Source organism: Rhinolophus hipposideros (assembly GCF_964194185.1).
Source record: "Rhinolophus hipposideros genome assembly, chromosome: 18".
Classification (NCBI taxonomy): domain Eukaryota; kingdom Metazoa; phylum Chordata; class Mammalia; order Chiroptera; family Rhinolophidae; genus Rhinolophus; species Rhinolophus hipposideros.
Window position 1 is genome coordinate 57,738,673 of NC_138064.1, and position 20,506 is coordinate 57,759,178.

The window sequence follows — 20,506 nt, forward strand, 5'->3', positions numbered from 1 at the left end:
GACAAAATATTGAAAGAAACACTTAATGCAGCATTATTTTCTTACAGGTAGAAATTAAAATTTTTTTACTATAAAGAATATTATTTCATTTGTATACTTGTCTTGTGTGTAGGATTTAATCATTTGTGACAGTTCCATAATAAGATGAAATGCTGGGTTACTAGAGTACCTTAGAAAACAGTATTTATAGAAAATGCTAGATAATATGTATGAAATTTTAAAAGCATGAATTCTCATGGAATGATAGCACACATAATTCAGTTGTGTTTCTGTGTTTTATATCTTTTACATTCATGTCCATTCATGGTTCTGAGTAAATTGAACTCCGAGTAGATAAAATCTTTATGGATATGTATTTATCTAGGTAATACGAACTATATTTGAAAACACTAGCTATGGCTCTCATTGGCCATAAATGTATGCTTCAATACAATGTGACTCTTAGAATGATGCCAAAGGAATGAGAAAAATTATGCAGAATTTCCAAGTGTCTTAATTTAAAGCTCTCCGAATTTTCAGACAGACTTGGGACGCGCCACTGGTTATCATTAAGGACGTTTCATTAGAGCATCACGGCACTTTTGTAGCTGTGTGCACAGAGATGTGCCATTGCTCTCTGACATTATGGAGCTCCAGCGATGTGTCAAACAGTGTTTGCACTTTCCATTCATGGCTGTAAGCATGTAACAAGCAAACGAAACATGTCCGTAAAGAATGTGAAACAGCCCCTGGCACGTAGTACAAACTCAGAAGGGAACGGTATTCTTTGTGATCATTGTTAATTTTGTTTAGTCTTTTTCGTGCGCTGGAACTGAGGTACTATCACCATTCTTCCATATGAAGAATCCTGCTTAAGTAGGATAAATAATTCCCACTTGTGAATTCGATAGGCTTGTGAGTGACAGGATGCAGACATAGTTCAAACTCATACTTTTCTCTCTTCAATGTCCTAGTGCCCTCCCCTGCAACAGGCCCCTTGAAAGGTTCCCAGAACCAATTCTCAAATTTAGCCTTGGCCACATTTTTTATTTCTCTCCTCTGCCTTACTGTCTGGAGAACATAAAGAGGGCCTAGGTAGGATTCCTTATACCCCAATACTGAGCACACTACTGTCTAGTGTGTATTAGAGATTCAGTGTCTGTTGAACTAGATTTCCCTCCCGGGCTCGCTACAGCCACAGAAGGAACCCATCTACTCTTCCATGTTGAGTACTTTTCATAAGCCAAAGCTACTGCTTCATTTTTTCACCTAATTGTCCTGCCTCCTACTTCCTACTGTGGAAAGGCACCTCTCCAGGTGGTGAAAGCAGGCCATTGAGGTGAGAAAGGGTCTTCCCTGCCAGAACAAGGTAAGCTATGATTTTCTCACAGTGCTCTTGCCACCCAAGAAAAAGGAGAAGGACATATGGGATATAGTTGAGCTTAAACCCCATCTAAGAGGAAGCAACAGCAAACCTTAGTGGTGCTGCCACTTACTACCTCTGATGGTATAACAGACCACCCTCTGCAGCCTGGAGCAGCAGCTTTTCCTCCAGGCCTGTTGCTTTCCACAGCCCCTGGAGGCCCCTTCTTCAGTGCTGCCCCTTCTGGAGGTGGCCCAATGTAGAAAAAGGGCATTGGGGTGATGGCCATAGAGGCAGTGGCCATTCGGGCCTGGGCCATGGCAGAACCTCAGAGTATACACATAACAGAAGCAAATCCACCTTGCACCACAGCGCCCCTCTGTCCTCAGCAAATACAGCCCCCATACCCATTCCCCTCCATGCATTGCTCTGGAAACCGCTGCTCCATTGCGCTCACAGTCTCCCTGACCTCAGACACTGGCTCCTCTTCTCTCCCCTCCAGGCACACATGCACTCTCATTTCCAATGCTCTCTCAATCCGTTTGCCTATAGCATCCTAGCCTTCAGCTGGGCCCTTGCCTCCCCTGAAGTCCTCTAACCCCAACTACCTCAGCTTCATGTTGGAAATACCACTAGCTGCCTTGAACTATTATTTTGTGGTCCTGCCTTATGCTCCCAGCTGAATGTAAACTGTTTAAAGGCAAGGGCTATACTTTACATGCTTTGTATCAATTACAGTACCTTTTACATGGCACGGGCTCAAAAACATGAACTAGGTGAAAAACCAAAGGAAAAAAAGGCCTGGAAAGCAAATGCAAAGCATAATAAATTTAATTTTTATTTCATCGTCTGATTGTTTTTTGGCCTCCCCTAATTTCAACTAAGTTTTGGGTTCAAAATGACTGTCCTATGGTCATAGTAGAACTATTTCGTCATATTAACCAAGGCCCTTCTTAATAAACAAAATATTGTTGCTCGCTCTATTTTTCCTGCATACAATGCTTAATGGACTTCCAAGGAAGTCCAAACACAACCATGGCTTACCAAAGAAGACTAAGTCAGTGGACCTTTGGGATATATGTTGTTTGTTTCATAGCACTGGTCTTTTCTAAAAAGAAACTAACAGCCAGTGATTTATCTTTTTATTTGAATGTCACGAATGAATAAATGAAATGAACACAGAATCATCTGAGTAACAGTTGGTTTTGATATATGTCCTTGTTATTATGGGGTACACTGGATTTGTTAATTACTGAGTATCCCAAAGGAGTTACTTTTGCTATTTAGGCCAACGTAGGGGGCAGTGTATTCTGCTGAAGCTACATTGTTGATGAAACTGTAAAAGCAAAGTTTCAGGTTAATTCAGCTGGATAGTTTTCTTCTTAGTAATTAAGAAATTACCTTGAGTGGACAGAGAGATGGTGCCAGAATCCAGGGAGGAGTTTTGGGTGTCTATATCTATATGGGACCTTGGAGTTGGTGTAATTGGGAGTCAAGGCCACATCTTGCTTCACTCCAGCCAGCAGCGGATCCTTTTCTAAAGCTCTCCATGTGCTCTCCAGTGACCACACCAGAATCCTTTCTCAGACATTAGGTATATATACTGCAAGACATGCACCTGTTACTGGCACTGTATTTGGAAAATATCAACGTGCATAGGAAATCAAGCAAAGTATATCCATGTCTTTTTTTTTTCTTTAGAACACGGGTTGGAAAATTATCTGTAAAGGGCCCATTAGTAAACATTTTAGGCTTTGTAGGTCATAAGGTCTCTGTGCCAAGTACTCAACTGTGCCACTGTAGCATGCCAAAGCAGCCCATACACTAAGTAAACTAATAAGCATAGCTGTGTTCTAATAACACTTGGTGGAAATTGAAATTTGAATTTTATATAATTTTCATGTGTCACAAAATATTACTTTTTTCTGCTTTTTTTTCCAACCATTTAAAAATGTGAAAAGCTCATGGCCATGCAAAAATAGGGGGTGGTCCAGGTTTGGCCTATGGGCTGTAGTTTATGACTCCTTATAGAATATTCAATAAGGATTTTCTTGAAGTCTTTCATTACTAAAGTCTTTCATTATATCAGACGTACATTCCCATCTTTGCCTTAGGACCATCTCATAGGTGCCTGAGCACATCATTACCTATGAACAGCAAGGCCACCTGGAGCCTCCACTGCTGGCATGGTCTTTAGAAGGAGGTGCTGACCAGATCTGTGATGGTGCTTATTTCCTTCTAGGGATAGAGTGGTCAGCTACACACTCGGCCGCAGGCTTCCAACAGATCATGTGAGTGGACAGCTGCAATTCCGGTTTGAGATCACTTCCTCCATCCACCCAGGTATTTTGAGCATGAACTTCATGTCTTAGCCTAATGTCATAGTGTGGTCCTTTCTCTAAAATACAATAACTGTGGTTCTCTCCAGACATGGTCTAAGTTTTCTGATTCTCTGTCTTCACCATTTGAGGCCTACAAGTGAGAGATCTGATCTAGAAGCCAGGTTGCTGTCTCCTTGATAGAGAGGCTTCACTTCATTCTGGTGACCAAAAGGTAGAGGGTTAGACAGTGGAGTGGGGGTTGACATTGAGGCCAATATGGATATGGAACCTTGTCTAATTTATCATTTTGTTTCCAGCACCCATATAAGAGGTATTCTATAAATGTTTAATTATTGCATACGAGAATAAGTGAATGAAGAAATGTAAACATGAATGAATGTGATACATGTCATGCTGTTGAACAGCTATGATTGTACAATGGACTTTTACAATATCACAGGGAAAAATAAAAACTATAAATTGAACACAAAACTTCAGAATCATCCAGTGTTCAGTTTTCCAAGGCAAAACATCTTTCCAAATAAGAATGATGAGAGGCCTCATAATTCCGCTCTTGTTCCTCTCCCACAACTCCCATACTAAGTGTAGATCATGCTGAGAATTATCTGTTCCCACTGCCCACTCATTAAACTCCAGATGCACTTTTCTTTGCCCAGTATACAATACAGGTTGTAAGAAAACATCTGACTGTTTCTGTTTTCCTTTCAAATTCAGCCTTTTCTGTATTCTGAGAATAAAACTGACTCTTCATTCAGTGTGTCAGGAAGGACAGACAGCCTTACGGCTCACCAGGGAGGTTGTTTACCTTCAATGAGTGAGTTGCACTGGTGTGTTTGGAATAGGACCTTTATATCTGGCAGGATCCAATAAAACAAGCAATTGGGGGAAAGTAGAGGTAAACTGGTAGCTACTCTTTGAATGGTTGCTTGGTATGGAGACCTGGTTTATTCTTCCATTGCAATAATCACCAAATGTCAAAAGCCTTTCAATCTGAGCTTCTAAATGACTGGTTGCTCCCATCATTTAGCCCTTTTCTACTCTAGTTGCCTAAGAACATTCTGTCATTCTGGGAAACCCAGCCATACGAAATACATTAAGCAAGTATAATTAGCCTTGCCTGGCATCAGCAAGGAACTGTAAACATTCCGCTCCCATTGCTGAAGTCTTCCACGTAGCAAACATTGTTAAGCACCTACTATGTGCCCAGAACTGGAGTAACAGTAAGCTTTGGGTGTTTTAACCAAAAACTGAATTCCCTTGAAACAGAATTTGGAAATATAATATGACTGCAAATTGTCATTAACACAAGAAGAACTCATTCTTTTTCTTTTTTTCAACTTTTTTGCAGGATAATCCTGCCCTTTGACCTTGCTTCATTATTAATAATGCTCCCTTTTACTCTCAAAAGTGTCCCTGTTTGGACAATAAATCATATGGTCACAATAAAGGAAATGGGATCAAGCACTTAGGAGGGAGAGTAGTTTTTTCTTTTTTTCACTCATCCTCCTATCCACCCCCACCCCCATTGGCAACTACCAGCTTGTTCTGTATATCTATGGGTGTGTTTCTTTTTTGTCTTGTTTATTCATTGTTTTGTTTTGTTAGATTCCACATGTAATGAAATCATATGGTTTTGTCTTTCTCCATCTGACTTACTTCATTTAGCATAATACCGTCTAGGCCCATCCAGGTTGTCACAAATGGGAAGATTTCATTCTTTCTTATTGCTGAGTAGTACTCCATTGTGTATCTTCTTTATCAGTTAATCTACCAATGGACACCTGGATTGCTTCCATATCTTGGCTGTTATAAATAATGCTGCAATGAACATAGGAGTACATATATCTTTTTTAATTAATGTTTCTGTTTTCTTCAGATAAATACCCAGGAGTGGAATTGCTGGGTTGCATAGCAGTTCTATTTTTAATTTTTTGTGAAATCTCTGTACTGTTTTGCATAGTGACTGCACCAATTTACATGCCCACCAACAGTGCATGAGGGTTCCCTTTCCTCTGTATCCTCGCCAGCACTTGTTATTTGAGTGAGGTGGTATCTAATTGTGGTTTTGATTTCCATTTGCCTAAGGATTAGTGATGTGAGCAACTTTTCTTGTTTCTGTTGGTCTTTTGTGTGTCCTCTTTGGAAAGATCCTCTGCCCATTTTTTAACCTGATTGTTTTTTTTTTGTTTGTTTGTTTTTTAAGTTGTATAATTTCCTTATATATTTTGGATATTAAACCCTTACCACATACTTGTGTGTTATTTGCAAATGTTTTCTCCCATTCAGTAGATTGTTTTTTCGTTTTGTTGAAGGTTTTCTTTGCTGTGCAAAAACATTTTAGTTTGATGTAGCTCCATTTATTTATTTTTGCTTTTGTCGTCCTTGCTCAAGGAGGCATATCTAAAAAGATATCGTTAAGACCAATGTCAAAGAGTTTACTGTCTATGTTTCCTTCTAGGAGTTCTATGATTTCAAGTCTTACATTTAAGTCTTCGTTCCATTTTGAGTTTATTCTTGTATATGGTATAAGAAGGTGGTCCAGTTTCATTTTGGTGCACAAATCTGTCCAGTTTTCTCAACACCACTTATTGAAGAGACTGTCTTTACCCCATTCTATATTTTTGCCTCCATTGTCATAAATTAATTGACCATATAAGCAAAGATTTATTCCTGGGCTCTCTATTCCATTGATCTATGTGCCTGTTTTCATGCCATTACCATATTGTTTTGAGTTTTGTAACTTTGTAGTGTAATTTGAAATCAGGAAATGTGATACCTCCCACATTGTACTTTCTCAAGATTGTTTTGGCTATTTGGTCTTTTGTGGTTCCACATACATTTTAGGATTAGTTCTTCTAGAAGGAGAACACAGTTTTACAAAATTTTTCAGATGAGTACCGGCCAATGAGAAAGTCTCATCAACACCTATATCCAATATTCTAGCATAAAAATCCCTTATGATGGCTTACATGTCCATGTCCAGCAGAGCACACTAATACCACAATGCTCTCTTGTAGAAGGAATGACGTTTTCCTCTTGTCTGCAGATGATGAAGAGATTTCCCTGAGTACTGAAGCTGAGGCAGCAGAAATTCAGGACAGCCCCATGAACAACCTGGTGGCAAGCAGCCATGAGGAGACTCTGGACAATGCACCAGAGCCCTCCGGTAGCTCCAAGCCCGTGCAGCCAAGGGAGGGCAGCACCACGGACGCTGAAGGGGACGAGAGCCTGGAACTTGCCAAGCCAGTGGAGGAAGCGACAGATACCACTGAGGCAGGAGACAGCAGCACAGTCTCTGTGGGACCTGATGGGGCTGGGGAGCTCCCAGGCCTGACACAAGAGGACACTGAGCCCACAGTGAGTGCAGAAGAGCTGGCCGAAAGGCTGGACCTGAGAGGGGTGGCTCCCCCACCGGGGCAGCTGGAGAACCGTGAAACCTCACGCAGCAATGAGGGTCCTGTGGAAGAGGAAGCCTGGACAGAGAACCGGGCTGGGGGGCAAGAGGAGGAAAAAGGGCCAGCGGAGGAGGAGGATGTGTCTGCTCTCAGGCAGCAGGAGGACAGGCTGCCACTGCGCGCCTCGGTGACGAGAAAGAGCAGGCCGTGCTCCCTGCCTGTGTCCGAGCTGGAGACAGTGATCGCGTCGGCCTGCGGTGACCCAGAGACCCCGCGGACACATTACATCCGCATCCACACCCTGCTGCACAGCATGCCCTCAGCCCAGGGCAGCGCCGCGGAGAGCAATGGTGCTGAGGAAGAGTCCACCCTCAAAGATGCCTCAGAGAAGGATGGGCACAGAGAGGGGGACACAGTACCAGCTGAGTCGCCTGCCCTGCAAGAGGGTGGAGAGGACCCCAAGGGGGCTATTCCAGGCACAGCGTCCCCCGTCCACTCCGGCTTGGCCAACAGCCCAGCCCCGGATGGCGACACGCACCCAAGCACAGAGAGTGAGAGCGACTCCAGCCCCCGGCAGGGCGGGGACCACAGCTGTGAGGGCTGTGACGCGTCCTGTTGCAGCCCTTCCTGCTACAGCTCCTCGTGCTACAGCACGTCTTGCTACAGCAGCTCCTGCTACAGCGCCTCCTGCTACAGCCCCTCCTGCTACAATGGCAGTAGGTTCGCCAGCCATACGCGCTTCTCCTCCGTGGACAGCGCCAAGATCTCTGAGAGCACAGTCTTCTCCTCGCAAGATGACGATGAGGAGGAGAACAGTGCGTTCGAGTCGGTGCCAGACTCGGTGCAGAGTCCAGAGCTGGACACCGAGTCTGTGAATGGTGCTGGGCAGTGGCAAGACCAGCCAGCTGCCCCCACCGGGGGCATGGCAAGAACCGTGGATGGTCTGGAGTCCCCCATGGCAGGGCCAAGCCATCGGAGAGAAGGTTAGACCTCAAACATGATCAGAGTGAGAATAGGACCACCAGAGAGACACAGGTGGCACCAACATGGTTTAAAAACGAGAGGATTAGTCCCAAATGGGCTTGCTGCTGCAATGTGTGGCAATGTGTGTATGTCTGATGTGTGTGTGTGTGTGTGTGTGTCAGTATTCGTGACTATGAGCAGCTGACACCCCACCACCTCTCAGATATACACCAAGATTACCACTACTACACACATGTGAGCATGCACTTGGAAATGTGCTTCTCTGTTCTAACTAGTAATCACTAGAACCAGTTAGTGTCCATATTAGCTTCCTGCTTTGACGACAACCAGAGCATTAAGGCTGATATCAAATGATATAAGTAGAAATGATCATCAATATTATAAGGTGGGTAATGTGTAAATATCTTCTGACTTCCCAAAACTTATTAAAGATTAGCAATAAATTTCAATATAAGCTGAAGAACATTGATTTTACCTGTTTCAGAATTTAGCTAACCTTTGTACATATGGATAGGTATAGCATAAATATATTTGTCATCATGTCTGTCTGCTCAATTCTCGTTGTTGGTTTTGTTGGTGTTTTTATGTTTTCTTTTGCTTTTCTTTCTTTTCTTTCTTTCTTTTTTTTTCTTTTTTTTTTTTTTTTTTGGCTACTTTGCCTAATGGAAGAGAAGCATAACATGAATGCATAAATCATTTTGTTGCAAGTAAGATTCAAATCCAAAAGCTGCCACCTTTAGTTTTAAAATACATTCTGCATTTTAACCAAAGATGGCCCTTCTAACCATTCCTTTGGAATCATCTGTAAAATTAATTTGCATTTCCTTATCCAGAATTGGAATCATTTCAATCAAGTGACAATGACATAGGAATAATAATTAAAAAGTCACATAACTATGAAATAATTCAGTTGTTTTAAAAGAGAAAATATAGATTCTGCTATTTTGCTGTTCTGCTGCTTAAATTAGCCTCCAGACAAAATGGTGGTATTGTCTCTAGACTGTAAACTCTTCAAGGGCCAGAACTGTATCTTCTTTATGTTTGAATTCTCAGTACCTAAACAAATGCCTGGCACTTACAAATCTTTACAGGACATAAAGTGAGCATACAAAAAATAATTTTACATATTCCACAATGCCCAATTCTACATTTCAGAGAAAGAAGGAGTGAGGGAAAGTTGCACATGTAATAAGGAGAAGTGCAAGGAAATTGGTCAAAGAGGAGAAACACCAGCAGGAAAACCATGGTGACATGCAATTAACTGTAGTGACATACAATACACCCTAGTGGCATACAATATGGAAAAGCACCCATGAGAGTGAGAATGGGTGGACAATTCCTTTTTTTAACAAGGATATTTTGAGTCTCTTCTTTGTTCTAGGCCCATTGTTGTGTGCTGGACACAGGGAGATAGATCAACATCAGATAACTTATGGAAGGTACAAAATAATTACAATACAGTTGAAAGTAACTACAGTATAAGGAAATTTGGGGGTATACACATAAATGAGCACAACTTGAAGATGGCAAAGATGTTTTAGACCATAGGTCGGTAAACTTTTTCTGTAAAAAGTCAGATAGTGAATATTTGAGGCTTTGTGAGTCAAGAAGCAAATCAAGCAACACTCCTCACCAAAAGCTATTTTTTCTAACAATTTTACATTTAAAACTAATAATAACCATTCTTAACTCAGAGCCATACAAAAATAAGGCTGAGTGTGCAGTTTGTCAACCATTTTAGCCTATGGGGTATATTTTGACCACCATGCTTCGAGATAATCCACACATGGTTGATTGAAAGGCATTTATATAGAAGCATGTTTTACAAAAGAAAAAAAGCTAAAAACACTGTCCATGCTTTTGTCCAACAGGGCAAGACTTCCCCTAACAGAAAGAACAAGAAAATGTTTCAGGGACAGAGCGGAAGTCTTTGCAGGGCAACTTCTCAAGAAATTTCTGAATTCCTCAATTCTGCAGACTATAAACTCAGAAAAGACTAAAAAGCACCTTCGTGCTTCCCTGGTGGTCACTGGGGGCAACAAGATGGAAGATTCCTGAGAGGGGCTTGATCTCATGTAGGCTGCACATGCGTTGGCATGTGACTTCTTCACAGCCACTCTTCCCTCCCTCGTAGTGAGCCCTGCGCTCACCGTGTGAACGCTGTGGATCTGCCCCTCACTGGCACATGCTCAAAGAAAGCAGGGATTCCATACAACCCACCTGATGTATGCCTGTGGGCCCTCTCTTCCCTTTAGAATCACTATTTCCCCTTGCTTTGACTTCTAAGATTGCAAATTGTTTCACTGCTGAAGCCAAGGTAGGCTGACTGTACACATGCCCAGGTAGATGAGTCTACAGCAATTTATGGAGGATGTATTTTTTTACCTACTTTTTGCTTCTTTCCTCCCTCTATAAAATAGTTTTTTAAACAACTATTAATCTCAACATACAATAATTTTTAAAAACTTTCTGCAGATCAAATGAAAAGAGCAATATAATGTGATTATGAGCTCTGGCCCTGGAGTCAAGGCGCCTGGGTTTGTTATATTGAGTCCTACCACCTCCTAGCCGTGAGACCTTGGCTGGTTATGTACATGCTTACATGTAACATGGGTGTAAATGTAGAATCTACCTCAACAGGGTATTGGAAGAACTAAATGAAATGATACATGTAAAGCTCTTGGCCTCCCCTCTTCCAGGCAGATAAACAGTAAGACTAACTTTTCAAGGGGAGTATGTTTCCTTCTTGGAAGTTCTAGTATGTCTGAACACTAGCTTTGTGTTTGAGCCAAGGGTGACCGTGTGGAAGAGTGACCTCCTGCGGAACAAAACCTCTTTGTTCCTCTGTGTGCCCCATCCTTTCATCTGACTGACCTGCCTCACTCATGTCATTGCATTTGCTTGGGGTTCACAAGCAGGAGGGGTCAGCTCCATTAACCTTGACAAGTGACAATGTCTCCACTAGCTTGGAGGAGTAATTAATCTGATTGGTTGAATTAATTTCGAGAGGTAAGTTTGTTGTTGTTGTTGTTTCCTCAAGAAACTAAATAAAAACACAACAGCTGGTGACATAACAACTGTACTGTTGTTTTGTAGTTTCTGACACTAAGTACATATAAAGACAGACATGAGTGTGGTATCCACTAAAAACAGAGCCCATCTTTAAAACAGTAGTCAGTTCACAAGGAGCTTTACACTGACACAAGGGGCACCTTACTTGATTTTCCTTACAGTCTCAGAGGACCCCAAGGATCTGAGTAACATACCAAAGTTTGCACAAGAAATCATGCAACATATTTAACATTAAAAGGACACTTTGTTCCTGAATACCTCTCTGTTTTTGTTCTTCAGTTAGGTCTAGGAATTAAACTGCTAAATTAAACCCACCAAACTTCCTTCCCTAATTAATTTAACTTTTATCCGTTCTATGGATCTGAGTGAGAAGAAATAATCATCCTTTCCATATATGGACATTCTGGGAAATATTTGTAATTTTAGATCACACAAAAATCTTAACCACAGTTTGTCACAGTTTCTCTCCTTTTTGATAATGAAACGTTTTCTGCATCAGCCATGAAGGGCAGAAGAAGGAGAAGTCCTGACCTTTGTCCTCTGGCCAAAGGGTCTACTACAGGAAAGCCAGGATCAGGATCGTGTGAGGCAGAGGGAGGACACATCAGTCTGAGTGCTGGATGTCTCATGGCCCGGTCCCCTCTTGCTTTCCAAAGATGAAGAGCAATTGTCTCTGCAATTGCTGGCACTGTAGACCTCCTATCCACATGCCTGCTCTACACAAGTGTTACCAAGACATTGTGAAATAGGAACACCATTTTAGAACATTGTTTAGTTCATTATAAGTCTGATTGTCAAGAATATTAGCTGTGTCTATGATAATCAGGGCATGCATTCTGTGGATATGTTTATTTCCAAAATTTTTCCATGTTCGTCTTTCTTCTTTCTTCTATCTCACTTCTGTGTTTCAAGTTTTCCTGTCTCAGTTTTCCTGAATCTTAATTTACTTCCTTCGTCTCTTGTCCTTTTCTCTTTCCAGAGCACCCTGGCTTGTCTGATTCTTCCTCAAAATAATCTGGAACACTCATAAGATCCCATAACTCTTTGTCCTCCCACCCCAACACCTAGCTTCCATATGACAGGAATTTACCTTCTTGGCCCACAGTTCCTTAACCCCATCTTGGGAAGTCACCATCTAAGAGTTTCATTTCAAAATCAACATCAGAGCAGCCTTCTGATGAAACCTATTCAAGAAAGGAGCAATCATTTTGCACAAGCCCACTGAGATTTTATGGGACGTTAGAAATGCTGCACCTCCCTTAAACATGCCTATTTCTTTTGCTGGGCTAAAGTCAAGCTCTGTTAATTTTCTTTTGTGTCTGTTTCTGATGCCACCTTCCCATTAAGAAAATTCAGGTGGTTACAGAATCAGACCCTGATCCTCCATGCTGGTCTAGGTAGTATAGATCATAGTCATGAAGTGTTTGATTATTTTCTTTGGGGTTTTATAAAATAATTCTCTCTATTCTTTCTCTCATGAATGACTGTGAATGTAGCGAACAGACACAAAAATAGATTGCCCGCTCTGTAGTTTTTTTCTGTAGTAGTTTGTTTTACAGTCATGCTGTTTTGATGACGTTACCACAGCAATGAGTGAATCTGAATGTCTTGACTATCTTGTCCATAGGTGAATATCCTATACTCCATAATTCCCAGCCAGTAAGCCACCTTCCTTCCTTGAGGCCTGAACATCATCACTACCCAACAATCGATGAGCCTCTTCCACCAAGTAAGCTTTAGTTTTTAAATTCTATGTCTTACCTCTTCCTGGCAAGTCTAAACAGGTCAGTATGAACTTGTATGTAAACATCCAAACTCTTCCCCAACTGCATACCTTACACTGTTATCAAAAATCAATATGGCACCTACTACAAAACTTGTTTTTTTAATTAATGATTTTAACATGTGATCTTAAAGAGATAGCCCAGTATTTTCACTGCCCCTCAATTTCTGAAGTGAAGAGCATTTCTTTGTAAGACTTGATTAGTCCTTGCAAATTATACATATAACCCTTTAAGCCTCAACTTTTATCATTTTATATTTAAAAATTTGAGGTTCAAGATGGAATAATCTTATTATTCTCCATTGGAAATGCCACAAGCATTTCTATATAATAAAACATTTCAATCCATCAAGACCCATGAACTTGCATTTTCTTTACTACAACTTGCATCAATAGGTGACAGCCTCAGATTTCTTCTACAGTTCTTAGGGGTTTCCAGAAAAAATATGATCTTTAGGGATAGAATTCAATACCATTTTCTCCTGGTAACAGTAGTGTATAATTAATAATTATCCAACTAGTCATTTGAACTTAGAAAAATCATTTACTCTCAGAGAATCCATTTTCTTATTTGTAAAGTAAATCTTTAATTTCCTCATTTGCTAAATGCTAAATTTGGACTAGGTGGTCTCTAGATATCATTCTTTTAATACTCCATTATAAGAAATTTGGAAGAAGGAACTGACACCCCACTTAGCATCACATGTGTCCACAAGTTATGTAGCAGCTCTGTTTCGGTTTAGGCTCGGTTTTCAAGCAAAGATGACCTTTAAGATTTGATAAATTCTAAAACTGTGAAATCTTTCCAGTATGTTAAGAATCAGTTTCTTTACATTCTTTTGCCTGTGCTTATATTATTAAGTGGTGACATTTTTCAAAAGGAGAAATGCTTATTTCTTAATTCATCTGTTCTTGGTAATGTGATATATTTTGCATTTATACCATTTTTCTCCTCAGTTGTAATTTACCACTGAGAAAACAATGAATACCTTTCATTTGTAGACATTTATAAGAACACCATGTTTTGGGGGGTGGACCAAGCTAAACTTTATGTCTTTAACTTTTGACACTTGATTTCTTTATTTACTTATACACTGATTTATGGATATTCATTTACTATCCATAAATGAATAGTAAAATGTCAGTACCACTATAGATACTTACTTATTAACGCTTACCTGAAAACTATCTATAACATTTTTTCTCTAGGAAAGGAACACTTTCCCCACAACAAATAACATATCACTGAATTGACTTCCAATCCATGCAAGAGTAATAACTGGTTATACATGCAGATGTTATCAAAAAATTAATATAATTCTAATTTAAATAAGTACTTTATATAAGCTGTTTTAAATAATGAAAACAGATTTTTTCAAATAGGTTTCGATTTTCTGTTCATGTGACACTGAAATATATTAGAAAGGTAGTAGTGAAGACTAACAACTGAATTTTCTTAGATAATCTCAAATAGTACATGTATGATTTCATTACTAATACTCATTCATTCAACAAATATTCATTGAATGCTTACTCTGTGCAAAGTACTATTGTAAGTAAGCAAAATAGGGTACTATTTTAAGTAAGCAAAAAAAGATCCCTGGAGCCTATGGAGCTTATAGTCTAGTCTGGCAGAGACAGAAAATAAATAATAAAAAGAAACAAATGAGGAAATAGTATAGCATGTTACATGGTGACAGGTGCTATCAAAAAGCAAAAGCAGAGCAAGGTAAGGGCATCTGGAGTGTGTTGTGGTGGCTGGATTGCCATTTAAAATAGGGTGGTCAGGTAAGCTTCACTGAGAAGGCAACATTTGATGCTAGGCTTACAGGAAGTAAGAGAGTTATTCACGTAAGTACTGGGGAGGAACAGCATTCTGAGCAAGAGAACAGCCTGCCTGGTGGATCTGACACACAACAAAGATACATTGTGTCTGGAGCAAGTGATGAGGTCAGGGAGATAATGGGACCCAGATCACATAAGACCTTGTAGACCACTCAAGGGCTTTGGCTTTGACTCTAGATGAAAAGGGGACGTTGTAGGCTTTTGAGAAGAGAAGTGGTATTGTCTGACTTAGGTTTTAAAAAGTTTTCTGTGGTTGCTGTGGTGGCATTAAATTGTGAGGAAGAAGGACAGAGACCTAACATAAGGTTACTGCAGTGACCCTTGTGAAAAATAATGGTGGCTTGGGCCATGGGGAGCCATGGACATGATGAAGAGTGGTCAGATTCTGGACACGTATTTTGTAGGTAGATTTGCTGACAGATTGGATGTGATGTGTGAGAAAAAGATGGAAGTCAAGAATGACCTCAGGAATTTTTATCTAGAAGGATGGAGTTGCCTTCAACTGAGATGGGAAGGGAAAGCTGCAGATAGAGCAGGTTTTGGTGGGAAAGCTCTGAAGCTTGGTTTTGATCATTGTTATATTTGCGATATCATCCAGATACTGATGTCAAGAAGGCAATTGGATGTGTGACTAAAGTTCAAGAGAAAGGTAGACTGCAAATGTGGTATTGAAGTTGTTAAAGTTAAAAAAAAAATTATTTTGTTAGTATAGTGACTAGAGATGATACATTATTAGGCTCTATATTGTTCTTACACTTCATGGGAAATATGTAATTTAGTATATGATAGGTCCTTCAGCCACAAATAAATTGACCTAAATAAATTAATCTAACTTGTTCCAGCATCATAAATGTATTATTTTCAGGAGTCTGTTCAGGCATCACAGTACCAAGTCCATCAGGACATGCTGATCTGAACTTCCTTTTCAAATTTTTTGTTTATGAAATATGTAAAAGTTAATTCTTTTATTTTTATTTTTTTATTAGTTTCAGGTGTACAAAACAAGGTAATACTTAGACGTTCATCATTTATATCCCTCACACTGTGAACCCCCCTCCCCCCATCCACTATCCCTCCGACCTCACACCGAGCCATCACATTATATATATAAAATTATAGTTGGCATTCATTAATGTTTAGCTTCTGGTGTACAATGCCATGATCAGGTATCCACAGTATCCCTGAGGTGGTCTCCCAAATAGGACGCATGTCCATCGGATACCCAACAAAATCTTTACAACATTATTGAATACCTTCCCCAAATTAATTTTCAAAAAACCCTGAGGCCATCTTGTGGTTACCAGCTGCTTCCAAATCCCTTCACCTTTCCCCTTATCCCCAACCCCCCCACACACCCATCTAACAACTCTCGGTTTTTTCTTTGTGTCCCCAAAACTGTTTCTGATTAGTTCATTCACATAGTCTTTTCTTTAGATTCCACATATAAGTGAGATCGTATGGTACTTGTCTTTCTCTTTCTGACTTATTTCGCTTAACATAATGTTCTCTAGATCCATCCATGTTGCTGCAAATGATAAGATTTCTTTCTTCCTTATGGCTGCGTAATACTCCATTGTATAAATGTACCACAGCTTCTTAATTCAGTCATCTACCGATGGGCATTTCGGTTGTTTCCATATCTTGGCTATTGCGTAAAGTGCTGCAATAAACATAGGAGTGCATACAGATTTTTGATTTGGAGTTTTGGATTTCTCCGGGTAGATGCCTAGGAGTGGAATTACTGGATCATAGGGTAGTTCCATTTTCAGATTCCTGAGATACCTCCATACTGTTTTCCATAGTGGCTGCACTAATCTGCAATCCCACCAACAGTGCACTAGCGTTCCCTTTTCTCCACATCCGCGCCAGCATTTGTTGTTTGTTGATTTATTGATGATAGCCATTTTGACTGGAGTGAGGTGGTATCTCATTGTGGTTTTTATTTGCATTTCTCTGATGGTTAGTGAGGTTGAGCATTTCTTCATATGTCTTCTTGCCTTCTGTATGTCCTTTTTAGAAAAATGTCTCCTCAAGTCCTCTGCCCATTTTTTAATTGGGTTGCTTGTTTTTTGGAGTTGAGTTGAGTAAGTTTTTTATAGATTTGTGATATTAATCCCTTATCAGATATATCATTGGCAAATATATTTTCCCATACAGTAGGATCCTTTTTTGTTTTATTGATGGTTTCCTTTGCTGTGAAAAAACTTTTTAGTTTGATGTAATCCCACATGTTTATTTTTTCTCTTACTTCCCTCGCGCGAGGGGATATATCAGTGAAAATCTTACTCCGGGTAATGTCCATGAAGTTTCTTCCTATATTTTCTTCTAGATATTTTATGGTTTCAGATCTTACATTTAAGTCTTTAAGCCATTTTGAATTTGTTTTTGTATATGGTGTAAGGAGGTGGTCCAGCTTCATTTTCTTGCATGTGTCTGTCCAGGTTTCCCAACACCACTTATTGAACAGACTGTCTTTACCCCATCGTACATTCTTGCTTCCATTGTCGTAGATTAGATGGGCATATAGGAATGGATTTATGTCTGGACTCTCTATTCTGTTCCATTGATCTATGTGTCTATTTTTTTGCCAGTGCCATGCTGTTTTGATTACTGTAGCTTTGTAGTATAGTTTGAAATCAGGTATCGTTATACCTCCCACTTTGTTCTTATTTCTCAAGATTACTGAGGCTATCCGGGGTCTTTTATGTTCCCATATAAATTTTAGGATTATATGTTCTATTTCTGTGAAAAACGTCATTGGTAGTTTGATAGGAATTGCGTTGAATATGTATATTGCCTTAGGCAGTATGGACATTTTAACGATATTAATTCTTCCTATCCATGAACATGGAATGTGTTTCCATCTATTTATGTCTTCTTTCATTTCTTTCTTCAGTGTTGTATAATTTTCTGAGTACAGATCTTTTACATCTTTGGTTAGATTTATTCCCAGATATTTTATAGTCTTTGGATAAAACTTAATTCTTAACAAAGCAACAAAAACAAAAAAAAAATGCACTTATAATCTCTGATTCTATTTAGCTACTATTTTCTGAATATTTATAAGGGTATATAATTAGCACTATGCATTCCAGATATTTAATATGTTGACAAAGGGGTCTATCTGGCTTTCATCCTTTTCCAGTAGTGATTTAGAAATATTGAAACATACAGAGAGAATTTGTTATTGTTACTGTACCATTTCCTAGTTTTGTTTTGTTTTTGTTTTTTCCTTAGAGAATTTTGAAACTGGGGTTTTGTCTTTGAATGACTCCTTCCTTTACTATGAGTGCCTGGAAGACAGGAACTCAGCAACATGTCTTCAGGGCCTGGCAGAGTTTCCAGTTCAAAATAAGTGCTAAGAGGAGTTTGTTCAATTGAATTGAATAGCACACTACCCTTCAAAGATTAATGATCACTCTCTGTTGGATAACAGTCATGTTGGATTCAAGAAAAAAAAGTGTCTGCTTGCTACTTGTTTGGGAATCACTGAAATTTAAAATTTTTTTGGATCAAGATTAATTACCTAGTAGTCAGACATACACACAATTTAATCAATTAATTCATTAACATTTACAACTAACAGTTGATAGCTGGATTATTTAGAAGTTAATTTTAATCAAAATCTCCTAGTATATATTTGTACAATCTGACGATATTTTTCCTTCAATTTGTCTTATAAGTTAAATTTGGTGTTTTCTGGTATTTTGGTTTTCTTTGGGCATTATTTGGCAATTCCTCAGGTAAAGATCAGACATAAGCCATAATATTCACAGATACAATGTACACCTATAAAACCATTAAAATACTATTAAATATATTACATTTTTTTCATTTAAAAATTGAGTTGATATGTCATTACCTGAATGACACTTTTTTCAACAAAATTGTTAATACATGGTCTACTCCCAACATCTATGGCTTTTCTCACTTAAAAGGCTGAATGGTTTCCCTCCATTTGAGATCATTTTTTCTTCTTTAATCTAATTCATTTTTCAGCATAACTATCATGAAGCTGTTATTTCCATCACATTTTTACACATGGACTCGAAAAGCTTTGCCCATTTCTGTACAACAGACATTGTTCTTCCATGTTAAGCTCAGATATATATATATATATATATTATTGCCAGCTCTCTGTTTTGAGTACTTTTCATCCACCCACCCCATCCCAGCCTCTATATGTATTATGTAGTGTGTATCTATGATTCTACCTTTTAGTAGTTTGTTGTTTACATTTGAGAAATAAAGGAACTTATGTTTATCTTGGGCTACCTCTACTATTTGGGATGGTTGCTTATCAACAAAGAGGTATTTAAAAGCTTGATATTTGTTATTGGTTTGGTTTGGTTTTGGTCAAGACTGTTTGGCAGCCACAAGTGTGTTGAATATACATTGTGAATTTACAACTTCTTAGAAAGACAGTTTGAAACCCTAGGTTTCAAGTCAATCCATTCTTCCTGTCAAGAGGAATGGCAATCAATTAAAGTTGCTAAGTATTAGATAGAGATCATCTAAAGTTGCATGTACAGTATTTTAGAACTGTAGTTAAAACTGGTTATTCCCTTCCCTGATTAGTCACCCTCTATCAGATTTAGCAAAGAAATGTCAGAGTTAGCAACACAATGTCAGCTCTCACTGGAGGACATTTCCAATATTCCAACTGTCATTTCAGTAGCTAACAATATTGATAGGATGGAAATTCTTAAAGAAAGAAATTAATTAAATATTAAATGTTCTCTCTGTGATCAGGGTTTGGCCTTCAGCAAGTAACCAACAATAAGCTCTACCTGTAGAAGACCTGGAGGTGGTATCTGTTTCACATGGATGAGTAGCTTGTCCTTAATTTTTCTTTTTGCCTTTTTATTACACACTAGACTGGGAAGCCCGCGTTGACAGCCATGGGCGGGTCTTTTATGTGGACCACGTGAACCGTACGACCACCTGGCAGCGTCCAACAGCAGCAGCCACCCCTGACGGGATGCGGAGATCGGGATCCATCCAGCAGATGGAGCAACTCAACAGGCGGTTGGTGATCAGCATGCAGAGAGCCCCTATAAACCACAGTGAAAAGAGAATGGCAGTTAATGAAATCCCCGTTACACTTTTCTGCTCAGATTGTATGAGGATGCCAGAAAGTAATTTTGCATTTTAAGAAACCCATTCATAGTAGGTAGTTAGGAAGCTAGATGTAGAATTTGGTGGCAGGAGACAAGTTAAACCTGAGTGCCAATTAAAAACAAGGAATCCCCTGAACTTCTTGATGGCCCAGGCTCAAAAACAGATGTTCTTAACCAACAGGCTCATGGAAGCTCCCACCTCCACCCCAGGTATTTACTAAGGGTGTCAGTGTTCCATGAACTCTCCATAAATTTTATACAAAATTATACACAGATGCACATTTTTCTGCCAGGCTGATTCATATGTGTTGTAAGATTCTCAAAAGGATCTAGAATTCCAGCAGTTGAAAGCATTCCAAGAATAGGTTCCATAAAATACTAAAAGCTTCTTGGAGAAAAACTGTCATACGAAGTGTGACAATTAAGTTTGCGAACTTGTTGCAATGCTGTTGCTAACCTGTTTTTTATAACAGAGGGATTATTCATTATAAATTTGTACCAACTGGACAAATAGTTAACCAAATTTACTATTTGGAAGTGATGAAAAGGCTGCATGAAAAAGTTAGATGACCCGAACTTTTCACCAACAATTCATGACTCTTGCATCACGACAATGCACCAGC

General features: G+C 39.4%; 1 protein-coding gene across 6 annotated transcripts in view; it reads left to right on the forward strand.

Annotated features, from left to right (window-relative positions):
* Positions 1-20,506, forward strand: part of HECW1 (HECT, C2 and WW domain containing E3 ubiquitin protein ligase 1) — a 601,837-nt gene that overhangs the window by 446,863 nt on the left and 134,468 nt on the right. For 5 of the 6 annotated variants that reach the window (XM_081079639.1, XM_081079636.1, XM_081079640.1 and 2 more), the window contains 4 exons: positions 3,585-3,685; positions 6,731-8,062; positions 12,763-12,864; positions 19,641-19,791. In XM_081079639.1, the coding sequence (XP_080935765.1) occupies positions 3,585-3,685; positions 6,731-8,062; positions 12,763-12,864; positions 19,641-19,791 (1,686 nt within the window). The remainder of the gene's footprint in view (positions 1-3,584; positions 3,686-6,730; positions 8,063-12,762; positions 12,865-19,640; positions 19,792-20,506) is intronic. The other variant, XM_081079638.1, reaches the window with a different exon arrangement.